Here is a 10,623-nt window from a genome sequence, read left to right as displayed (position 1 = left end):
GTCTGTGGAGTCAGTTTATGTGAGGAAGTGACAGTGTCTCAAATAGTAATTTTATTTTGTTGACTTGTTTTTTGCACACAGTGCTCAGACAAACCATACCATAAGCTGCAAATACCTGTACATATGAAAAATCAAAAGCTAATGAAAAGTTCGGCAGAAACCTAGATTGGTACATTCTTATATATGTTGAAGTTACATTGGTACATTAATAAATGTGTTCTTCCTTCTTAAGGAGACTGTAAAATGTGATGGAGGTACCAGATGAGGGTCTCGCACCATTTAAAGCTGTGGATGACTCAGAGAGACTCAGTGCAGGCCCTCGCCTTCCTTTCCACCTCACTGCAGTATTTTTCAGGGAGTCCTGTAGCCCTGCAGATTGACAAACACGTCAGGGTTATACAGTTCATTCACAATACAGTGATCCTGTATTTCCATATATGAGGTCACCATCACCATCAGGTCACAATACCAGCCCCAAGAAAGGTCTATTAACCCGCCCCTGCTTACTTGAGCTCCTTCAGCTTCTTCTCTTTGATTTCATCGAGGCGCATACGTCTCTGCCGGGCTTCCTCGATCAGCCGATCAGCCTCCTTGAAGGTCTCTCTGCGCTGGGCTATGGCTGAGAGCTCACGGTCCTTCACCTGGTGTCGAATGGCCTCTGAGTGGTGCTGTGCTTTCTGACGCTGCTTCTCCTCCTCCTCCATCTTTTTGGTGATTGCTTCCTGTTGCACTCTGTGTGGAGAAAGGTAGAAGTGGCAGGGAAAATTGATATTGATAAACTGGTATGCCTGAATGTGTACAATAACATGAATAAATGGAAAACAAATATTCAAGTGTTAATACTAAGAGCATTTTTATTACTACACTGATTGAACCATCCTGCTGTAGGTTGTAAGCGGTGTTCTCCTTTTACTCTGAACCTTAAGGGAAAGTGATTTAATAGTTTCTTACTTCAGCACCCTCTCAAACTCGGCTTTCTCCCGGCCAGCCTCGATCGACAGGAAATGCTCTTTGCAGTGAACTTGCTCCAAGCGAGCCGCCCTTAACATCGCTTCCTCTTGTGCCTTCTTTAAAGCCAGCTCCTTCTCTTTTCTCCTCCATTCTCTGTCCATAATGTCCTGGTTCCTCCGAGCTCGGAGCTCGTCCTTCAAAATGCACAGAAACACAAGATTACAACATACAAAATGCTCTAACTCCCAATGATCTGCATGGAGGGGTTATGTACCTTTATTTTAATTTCAATCTATAATTGGGTTAAATTGAGTAGATACCATATTTATGCCTTTTCAAAGTCACCTGATGGTTTTATTCCTCACCTGCTCTGCCTGGTAGTCTTTCGCTTTCTCTTGGCGGGCCCTCAGCCTGGCAATCTCCAACTCCTTCTCCTTCTTGATTCGTCTCTGCTCTGCTTCATATTCGGCCTCACGCTCCTGCAGAGAAAGAAAAGGAAAACAGTATTATATGGATTAAATAAATCAAAAACGTGTGCATGTGAATACTGACAGCCATTGAACTTCCCCTGCATTACGAGTTTGTCGGTCATAATAACTTGTATTTCATCTGACCATTTTTTTCCGGATGTATTCCATGTCTCTCATGTCGGCCAGCTTCTCCTCCTCTCTCCTCTGCTCCTTGGCCTGCAGGGTCTCAGCGTTGATTTTCATGACCTCCTCCAGCAGACGCTGCTGCTTCGCCCTCTTCTCCTCCAGGGCCTGGAAGAAGACAACCGGTCAGAGAACAGACTCCAGTGCAAGTGTATTGCAGCGAGGGCTGTGTATCCCCCTTTGCGTCCACACCTTGAGGTCTTCCAGGTTCATTTTCTCCTGGTTCTCTCGTATCTGCTGTCTCTCCAGCTCTTTCAACTCGTCTTGCAGTTGCTTCTCCTCCATACGTTGCTTGATTTGGTCGTAAATTTGCTGCATTCCACTGAAACGTACAACACACACACACACACATGATAACGACTCTAAACTGGGAACCCTTTGCTTTTGCTGCTTACCAGTAGTCTATAATTAGAAAAGGGGTGTTATGACAAGGATGTAAGTGGTTTTGTTCGGACAAATACATTTCTTCTTACCTGATCCTCTGCTTTTTGTGCAGCTCCTCAATCTGCGCCACAGTCTCCAAGACCTTGCAGCGCTCCACCTCCATCATAGTATCCAGACGCTTCTCCTCCTCTGACAACTCCATCTGGATCTGTTTCTTCTCCTGGATTTGGGCGTCACGAGTGGCTTGGCACTGAGCACCCAGAATCAGCTGAGGGGACCCCACACACACACATAAGTGCTGATGTTCATACAAAAACAAAAATCAGCAGTTCTGCCAGTGAATGATGGTTTCACCTTCAGGTGCATTTAAAAAATGTCATGGTCTACCTTGTTGAGCTTTTTGATCTCCTCCTCTTGCTCCAGCCTCAAGGCGTTGGCACGCTCCACCAGGCGCTGTGCACGGTCCCGGGCCTCTAGCTCGAGCTCAGTCAGTGCGGGGTTTTCTTTACGGGACAGGTCTGCCTCATAGATTCGGCGCTTCCTTTCCTCTGCAGCTTTCTGGATGAGGGGTATATTTTAAAAAAGTGTGACAGGTTTATTGTTTTATTGTTAATCTGCAAGTGAAAGGTCCATTTTACTGGAGTTTTAGTGTTTCCTACAATTTCTTCTTCTTTCTTCCTCTGATAAGCTTCATGCAAGGCCCTCCTCTCCTCCTTGGTGAGAACCCGGGAGGTTGAGGTGATCCGCTTAAACTCAGCCGGTGGCAGAATGATGGATTTCCCTGAAGGATCCTTCAATGGGACCCTGTCAAAATAACCGGTGGTGGGATAGTTTGATGAATTTTTACGTGGGGTCTCAGTTCTGCTGCATTGCAAGCACCACAGACACACTGATAGACAATATTTGGAGTTTTCAGTGAATGTTAGCCTGCCTGAGATTGCGAATGAGGTCTTTTGTGATGATTTGAATGGTGTCTCCTTGGTCCTTCTGGGACTTATCCTTGGCCTTGGAGGCCGAGTTTCCAGATTTGTCTGGGGATATCTGGACAGATATTATTATTATTTAGTTTATTTAGTTTTTTTTAAACAAGGCATCACACCAAAGCTATAAATTGAAGTTATAGCACTGGTAATACTGTTAGAAATTTAAAAGAAAACACACTGACAACTGCTAGTTTATTTATCTAGGGTAGGCCAGTATATAATACAATACCTGCCACTCTCACTCACCGGTTTTGAGCTGCCAAACAGGGTTTCGTCCACCTGAGAGGTGGGGGCCCGTGTGCGGTACCGGCGGGTCTCGGAGCTGCCTCTGGAGGTCACGGAGCTGGGTGCGAGTCTCTGCGGGGGATAAAACAAGTGAGAACAAATATCTGTCTTTGCTACGACGAAAACACCAATTTAGGATTTAAAAAGTGGTGTGGAATTACTCCACATTTTAACCTGACACTTACCATGGTCCTCGGTTTTTTTTTGTTTGTTTTTGAGTCCAGGTTTTGCTAAATGATAACTTCTCCTGGTTTGTTGTCTCTGTTAGTGTTTGAGAACTCGGAATTGTGTGTTGTCGGTTGCCATGGGAACAAATGCAAGGCGGAAGAGGAAGCGCTACTGTTGTTGTTTGGTTTTTTTTAAATTAGAAGTTTTTATTTTTTTATTTTTTTTTTTATTTTAAAGAGAAACAGAGAACAAAAGAATTCATAACAAATCCAAAAGAGAATCAACAACATGGCGACAAATACTGTGTAATTATATAAATATAAAAATATAAATCATCCCGGACAAATACCGACTAAAGCTGTCCCTTTATTATCATAACCATATCATCTTACAGTTCAATCCTCCCGACATCTTCTCCCATCTTTATTTCCCCTTTTTTTCGGTTATGATGAATAAAATCACTGGTGTTGAACCCGAGGCTGTGTTTCGTGGCGGGGCGGCGCCAGTGAATGACGTCATGCGGAAACTACACATCCTCCACTTCTCCTCCACGGCTCCACATCATGAGTTGCCTCACGGTGAAGACACGAAGCCGAGTTATTTGGCGATAAAGCCCAACACACAAGCAGCAGTCAGGCGGATAAGCCTTCATGCACACAGAGGTAGCTGCTTTGCTCCCATTCAAGACTATTTTTGAGCAGACTTCACTTTTTATACACTGTGCTGTCCACTGCGAAGTATGAGCTACTATAAGTGTAAAGTTTTAGCTTTACTTCATTGAGATTGACTTTTTTTTTTTTTTTTATTCATGCTTAGCTACAGTGGTATTTCAGATCCACTTGCCCACAATCTCCTCTGCAACACTGTACAGATTGAGTCTGAACTGTTGCCTCTGTTTCTGCCTCTTAGGTGTTTTGCTGCTGAGGATCATCACAGTTCGCACACCCTGTCACTTGGAGAGGAGTCTCCCCCTGGTCTGCAGTAACTATTGGACTCCCCGGTGAATCATTAATCCCATCAGTCTGAATACTCCTTCATATATCCTCGGATTGGACAAACAGCGGCACAGGAAAATGACACCGAGGTCACTGTTCAAGTAGAAGGACCCCCTTTTTTTAATCGATGCCTAAAGGAAACGACAGATCATATACAGTGTTGCTGTCACAGACTGATTGAAGTCCTTTTCCAGGCCTTTTCTGGTTGGCCTGCAGCACTTTATCAGATTTATGCAGCTTGGGGGGAGAGAAGTTGACCATTAACCCCCCCCTCCTGATTGCAGACACATCTCCACTTGTAAGCAGCTGGCTCTGTACAGTGGATCCTGAGGCAAAGTTCACTGTCACATGCAGCAGCAGTCTGTCAAACGGACTGACTCATATTTTTCTTAGTTTTTCGTTGGACTATTTGCAACCTGCAATCATGGCTACAGCAAATTACGGATACTACAGAGGGACTATATTTCTGGCCATGTTTGTTGGCTACACGCTGTACTATTTTAACAGAAAGACTTTCTCCTTTGTGATGCCTTCTCTAATGCAAGAAATTAAGATGGATAAGGATGACCTGGGTATGAGAAACTTGGTTTTGCATTGGCTTTACGCTTGATTGTTTCAGTGCATAAGTAGCATATTTAAACAACCCCTTACACCTTCTTCTAAAAGTCGTAGCGTTTAATTTTTTTTTTACTTGAAAATTGTCAAAATCCAGGGGTGGATGTATTATGTACCCCTAAAATGTCAACATTATCAGCATGACCCCTGACTAACTTCCACAAATGCTTATATAATACGTGTGCTTTATAGAGAACTGTATGTCTACAGTATTTAGGACCAAAATGTTGCTCTGTGTACAGTCCTCTTCTCCTGTCCCGTCTTTGTTCAGGCATGATCACCAGCAGTCAGTCTTTGGCCTACGCTATCAGTAAGTTCATCAGTGGCGTGCTTTCGGACCAGATCAGCGCCCGTTGGCTCTTCTCCATTGGCCTGTTCATGGTGGGAGGCATCAATGTGGTCTTCTCCTGGTCCTCCACTGTCGCTGTTTTCTCTGCCCTGTGGTTTCTCAACGGCCTTGGCCAGGGCCTTGGCTGGCCTCCCTGTGGCAGGGTTCTGCGCAAGGTACCTGAGCCACATGCTTGTTTATCATGATGGACTGATATCTAATCCTGAACCTGTCAGCTACCACCACAAATAGAATCGAACTGCGTAGGAAACACTGCACTGGTCCGATTATTTTATCCCTCCTGTATATCAAAGGGAAGATAATGACACTACCTGTCACTGCTTTAACTATTTCATGTCATTATTTCTTCTCGTCTGCTGTTAGTGGTTCGAGCCCTCTCAGTTCGGGACGTGGTGGGCAATTCTCTCCTGCAGCATGAATCTGGCTGGCAGCCTGGGCCCCATTATCGCCACAGTGCTGGCCGAGAGTTACAGCTGGAGGATGATACTGTCAGTCTCTGGAATGATTTGTGTGGCCGTCTCCTTTGTCTGTCTGCTGGTCATCAAGAATGAGCCGAAGGACGTGGGGCTGCCCAATATAGAGGCAGCAGCCAAGAAGAGCAAAGGAGGTGAGACTGATTCGCCGAATGGTTTATAATGATTCTTCAGTTTTATACCCAACCGGAGGTTTCAACCACCGCTCTTCTCAGACAGTGACTGAATCAGACACAGTATAACTGCTTAAATGCTGAGTTTACACACAACTGTGCAGGTGTGTGTGTGTGTTTTTGTACAGCATGTGCCCGTTGTGTTGTGACTAAAGGTCAGTGACTTGGTGGACTCTGTACCCAGTGTGCTCCTAGCATGCCACTGGTGTGAGCTGTGTCTTGCTCATGCACCTGCAAAGAGAGAAAGGAGCAGGTGCAGTGCAGAGATGTTTTATGCATTAATCTGATTAGAAGTAGAGATCCCTCCCACCCCCACCTCAGCCACGGCATAATTATGTTACACCCATCCTGTAGTGTTGATTGATTTGTTTCAGATACATACAAAAGGGGCACAAAAAAAACCAGGACTGGTGATAATAGTTGGTCTTCTGCCTGTTTCCCGTTCAGGATCCTCCAGTGATGAAAGCACCCTGTCTGAGTTTCTGCTGTCACCTTACCTGTGGCTGCTATCTGTGTCCTACCTGGTGGTGTTCGGGGTGAAGACGGCCTGCACCGACTGGGGCCAGCTCTTTCTCATTCAGGACAAGGGCCAATCTGCACTCATGGGTATGACAGAGGGATAGAGTGCCGCATATTTCTGTTGAGAAAAAGTTTATTATTTCTTGTGAATCACTGTGTTCTTCTTCATAGGTAGCTCATACATGAGTGCCCTGGAGGTGGGAGGCCTGTTGGGCAGTCTCGCAGCAGGTTACCTCTCTGACAAGGCTGTGGCCAGAGTGAGTTTGCATATAGTTCACATCCTTCCTCAGCCTACACCTATATTTAAATACTTTTTAACTTTTTTTAACGTTTGATTATTCAGTTGGTTTTGTCTGGTTCACATATCCAGACATTTTCTTTCTGCAAATTTGCCTCAATCAGCTGTGTGCACCAGAACTGCCTGTACCATTTGGCCAGTATGGGTTGCCACAGATTCCCAAACACAATGAAGTAACTACATTTTGTAGGGCAATTTCCAGCTACCATAACTTTCATGGGGGTAGCATCTATACAGAGGAAGTACAACTAACACACTGATTAGTCCTGGGTGGCCTTCGCTTCCCTTCTCGAGGAATTTCTTCTAAGATCCAAGTCAAGCAACAAGCAACAGCTCCTCTTTGGTCATATATTTGTTCATGAGGTAAACTGGGCAAACAGTGACATGTTCACGGTCACCCAGTCACAGAGGGTAAAAATGGTTAAGACCACCTCACTAATATCGAATTGCACATTCCAGGTCTCAGATGTCTCAACAACCTAAAAAAAAAAAAACTCTCTTACCTGTTGACACTTTTTCATTTCCATTTCATGACTGAAAGGCATTTTCCCCCAATAAAAAAAACAACGCACATATATTTAACAGGCCAGTCAGAATGCAATTTTCTGTTCATAACTAATGTTGATTTTTCACATGATACTGCTTATAGCCAGCAAAACCAATATATTTATATATTTCTTTCTTTGTACAGCAAGGCATGAGAATCTATGGCAATCCCCGCCACTTCATCCTGATCTGCATGATGGGAGGAATGTTTGTGTCCATGTACCTGTTCAGAGTCACAGTCACTCCTCACAGCTCAAAGGTATCGAATAACATCCCACTGAGTAGAACCGAATAACAGAGATTCTCTTTAATGCAGCACACTGCATGGCAGACTTTCTCATCCCCATGGGTGCGTCTCTCGTCTGTATATTCAGGTGTGGATACTCAGCTTGGGTGCTGCTTTTGGTTTCTCCTCTTACGGCCCAATCGCGCTGTTTGGAGTTATAGCCAATGAGAGCGCCCCATCCAACTACTGTGGGACATCGCACGCCATTGTTGCCTTGATGGCTAACAGTAAGTTGATTGGTTCCCAAGCCAGTTATAAATATGGAGCATGTACAAGCTGTTGCTAACTGCTAAATGCTTTTACAGTAAAAAATACCATTACAGTTACATAGCAATAGATTCCTAGTGATGCTTTTTACTCTGTTTAGTTTATATATTGCAAGATCCTAAACCCCACAGCTCTCCACAGGATCTTGGTGTTGCTGATTCAGCCTTGGAAATACTGAATTGTAAGCACTACACTTTTTCTCTTATCTTTCAACGTTTGTATTCTCCTCAGTTGGTGGTTTCCTGTCTGGACTTCCATTCAGCACAATTGCCAAGCACCATGGCTGGGCCACGGCCTTCTGGGTAGCAGAGATCGTCTGTGGCATCACCACTGTTTGCTTCCTCCTGCTGCGCAACATCCAAACCAAGATGGGTCACAAGTCCAAGAAGGCAGACTAAAACATCATGAAACCTCATCCTCTGCATCCAGGGGAAAACTGAATATTTAGAGACGTTGTTGTATTGTCATATTTTTCTTACTTGTGTTTTTTTTCTTTCTTTCTTTTGTTGTAATACCACAGTATTTTTTCAGTCAGTCAGACAGCACAGGTTTGAATTAAGCTGTTTTCTAAGGTGCTTCTCAACATAGTCTGTAAACATTGCATGAATAACTCAACAAGGGAGTATAAATGACTACACATGTATGTTATACCATGGAATGTGGCAAAAACACAACTAAAGAAAGGTTATCTCTCCTAAGGCCACCAAAACATTACAGTGACAAGAGCACAAAACTGGAACCTGGTTTAGAAACTGGTATACTATATTCATATTTGTGTTTTTAATATTGTAATAATGAAGCATGAATGGAATTACAAGGCTATGCAATACTAATCTATTCTAAGGAAAGGACAATGTGTTGTCTTCATTATGAGAACAGTCACAGACTTGAATAAATAATATGTTATTATGTTTTTTCTGTCATTTTCATAGTTAATGCTCAGTAGACTACAGTGAGATCACACTGAAATTCAATATACATGCAACCAAAAACAGACAAAATATGAAATATTAATACACACAAGTTTAATCTTTAAGTATTTACAAAACATTCTGTATTTACAATGTGTGAAATCCCAGTCCAAAGTAGCAAAGAAAATCCACTTCATTTCCCTAACCAACATCCTCAGTCATTGAAGTTCAGGCATATTTATGCTGTCTCTTTAGTTCTCTTTAGTTCAAGATCCGGCTCCAAAGTTTCCGGCTTTTTCTGCGATCTCCAGGGCACCCTTCAGATTCTGATCAAAGAGCTCACACCTGGAAATCACACACGTTTACAGTGTCAATGACATCAGAGGGCACAATCAATGGGATTTGTGGTTGTTAGACATTAGATACTTCATATGTAAACTGAAGTGTAACAAGTACACAGAGCACGGTGGAGAACAACATCATGCTCTGGTGAAATGTGCCTGTTACCTGATGGGCATTTCCAGAGAATAGAACGGGTTCTTGAGGGCAAAATCAGAATAGATTTCATAAATCTTCCTCAACAGCGCATCAATGCCAGATTGTCGAGGGTCCGCCAGCACAATGAACTTTATCCCTGATGGAACCAAGACAGAACAAACAGTGAGAAAGATGTCAGGTAAACAACTATTGCTGAAACATCTGCAGTCTTCTTTTCACCCACGATCACACTGTTTATACCACTCACCTGTGAGAGTTTGGAAGCAGTGGAGTTTGAATACGTCTGTTTCTAGCATCTCGATCCCTGAGCTGCCAACTTCAGGAGACAGCTGTGAGCCTATAGCAAACAACCTGAGGAAAAAACACAAATAACATGGGAGTCCGTGTTTCAAATACATCAGCCACACAGCTCTCACTTGTTCACTTATAAACAGGATTTTAGAATAGAGGAAGCTCACTGAAAGTCCTATGTGCTGTGGAGTAGATGCTTGCAAACAACGACTTGAACCTAACCCCCCCCCCCCCCCCCCTGCAGCCCCAGTGTGAAACAGTGAATTAAACAATATGGTTTTAACTTACGAGTGAAACATGGACGCCAGCATCAGCTTTTCATTGGAGCTCAGGCGTGCCCGTCCAAACCGAATAGACACCGGGTAATTTGAGGGCTCTTTCAGGTATTCAAGGATGTCCTTTCCCTCCGCCGTGCTCTTTCCAATCACGTCAACTCCATTGATTGACAGCACTGCATGCCCCACTGGAAAACGACAACAGAAATTACATCATACACAGATCATGAAGTTAGTACAGACATATGATCCGTTAATTCATTTAAATTCTCGCTTGTTTTTTTTAACCACATTTGCGGTGTTTTACAGTCTTTTGCACACAGTAGCTAGCAAGTAAAATGAGCTAACAACATGCTAAAGTTCGGTTGAGGCGTCACCTCTGATTCCGTCCCGTTGTCCAAACGACACGACGACCTTCTCGTCGTGATGTTTGAGCACCAGGTCTAAAGGATAGCTAAATGTTTTCTCGGCCTCCGCTCTCGGCACGGAGTTGTCATATTGGTAAATTAAACCTCCAGCCTTGTTCACCACATACACACTGAAGATCACCATCTTTGCGGCGTCCTGCCCCAGCTGACAACACGGTCATGTGACCTCAACGGTGTCAAAAGTCGGGAGAACTACAAATAAGCTCTCAGTCATCCAGTTTGACTTTTTGTTGACTCACGTTTCGGTATAACTGCTGTGCAGCAGTTTGGTGGAC

At 43.8% G+C, this 10,623-nt stretch overlaps 3 protein-coding genes across 4 annotated transcripts; 1 reads left to right on the top strand and 2 right to left on the bottom strand.

Moving 5' to 3' along the window:
- Positions 1–36: 36 nt before the first annotated feature.
- Positions 37–3,693, bottom strand: cfap45 (cilia and flagella associated protein 45). Its single transcript, XM_071471867.1, has 12 exons — positions 3,442–3,693; positions 3,218–3,328; positions 2,920–3,029; positions 2,648–2,792; positions 2,376–2,546; positions 2,078–2,256; positions 1,797–1,926; positions 1,566–1,712; positions 1,317–1,430; positions 952–1,145; positions 508–732; positions 37–369 (listed from the first exon to the last, which is right to left on the bottom strand). Exons 1-12 carry the CDS (start codon positions 3,442–3,444, stop codon positions 297–299), a joined length of 1,602 nt encoding a protein of 533 aa, XP_071327968.1. The 5' UTR covers positions 3,445–3,693; the 3' UTR covers positions 37–296.
- A 244-nt stretch (positions 3,694–3,937) lies between these two features.
- Positions 3,938–8,856, top strand: slc37a4a (solute carrier family 37 member 4a). 2 transcript variants are annotated; one of them, XM_071471869.1, is made up of 9 exons: positions 3,938–4,086; positions 4,334–4,508; positions 5,306–5,538; positions 5,747–5,990; positions 6,477–6,635; positions 6,720–6,805; positions 7,538–7,651; positions 7,767–7,905; positions 8,177–8,856. In XM_071471869.1, the coding sequence occupies exons 3-9, from the start codon at positions 5,308–5,310 to the stop codon at positions 8,341–8,343; spliced, it is 1,140 nt and encodes a 379-aa protein (XP_071327970.1). In that variant the 5' UTR covers positions 3,938–4,086; positions 4,334–4,508; positions 5,306–5,307; the 3' UTR covers positions 8,344–8,856. The 2 variants fall into 2 exon arrangements, with proteins under 2 accessions (XP_071327970.1, XP_071327969.1); XM_071471868.1 differs by having other exon boundaries at positions 4,334–4,991.
- A 92-nt stretch (positions 8,857–8,948) lies between these two features.
- trappc4 (trafficking protein particle complex subunit 4) lies at positions 8,949–10,614 on the bottom strand. Its single transcript, XM_071471876.1, has 5 exons — positions 10,298–10,614; positions 9,934–10,108; positions 9,602–9,705; positions 9,364–9,490; positions 8,949–9,201 (listed from the first exon to the last, which is right to left on the bottom strand). The coding sequence occupies exons 1-5, from the start codon at positions 10,470–10,472 to the stop codon at positions 9,123–9,125; spliced, it is 660 nt and encodes a 219-aa protein (XP_071327977.1). The 5' UTR covers positions 10,473–10,614; the 3' UTR covers positions 8,949–9,122.
- Positions 10,615–10,623: the final 9 nt, after the last annotated feature.

Source organism: Trachinotus anak, unplaced genomic scaffold (assembly GCF_046630095.1).
Source record: "Trachinotus anak isolate AG129_WGS33_773 ecotype Australia unplaced genomic scaffold, CSIRO_AGI_Tana_v1 ptg000034l, whole genome shotgun sequence".
In the NCBI taxonomy this organism is placed as follows: Eukaryota; Metazoa; Chordata; class Actinopteri; order Carangiformes; family Carangidae; genus Trachinotus; species Trachinotus anak.
Note: the sequence above shows the minus strand (reverse complement) of the source record. Positions and strands in the feature narration are given on the sequence as shown.

What these genes read in the sequence shown, in the direction of transcription:
- slc37a4a (XM_071471868.1), top strand. Translation starts at nt 4,844, where the DNA reads ATGGCTACAGCAAATTACGGATACTACAGAGGGACTATATTTCTGGCC. An exon ending in CTGACAAGGCTGTGGCCAGA is followed by an intron (nt 6,806 to 7,537) that starts GTGAGTTTGCAT and finishes TTCTTTGTACAG; the next exon opens with CAAGGCATGAGAATCTATGG. An exon ending in TGTTGCCTTGATGGCTAACA is followed by an intron (nt 7,906 to 8,176) that starts GTAAGTTGATTG and finishes TATTCTCCTCAG; the next exon opens with TTGGTGGTTTCCTGTCTGGA.
- cfap45 (XM_071471867.1), bottom strand. An exon ending in CACAAAAAGCAGAGGATCAG is followed by an intron (nt 1,927 to 2,077) that starts GTAAGAAGAAAT and finishes TGTACGTTTCAG; the next exon opens with TGGAATGCAGCAAATTTACG. An exon ending in AATACATCCGGAAAAAAATG is followed by an intron (nt 1,431 to 1,565) that starts GTCAGATGAAAT and finishes CTTTCTCTGCAG; the next exon opens with GAGCGTGAGGCCGAATATGA.
- trappc4 (XM_071471876.1), bottom strand. Translation starts at nt 10,472, where the DNA reads ATGGTGATCTTCAGTGTGTATGTGGTGAACAAGGCTGGAGGTTTAATT. An exon ending in CTGCTTCCAAACTCTCACAG is followed by an intron (nt 9,491 to 9,601) that starts GTGAGTGGTATA and finishes TGGTTCCATCAG; the next exon opens with GGATAAAGTTCATTGTGCTG. An exon ending in TCTCTGGAAATGCCCATCAG is followed by an intron (nt 9,202 to 9,363) that starts GTAACAGGCACA and finishes TGTGATTTCCAG; the next exon opens with GTGTGAGCTCTTTGATCAGA.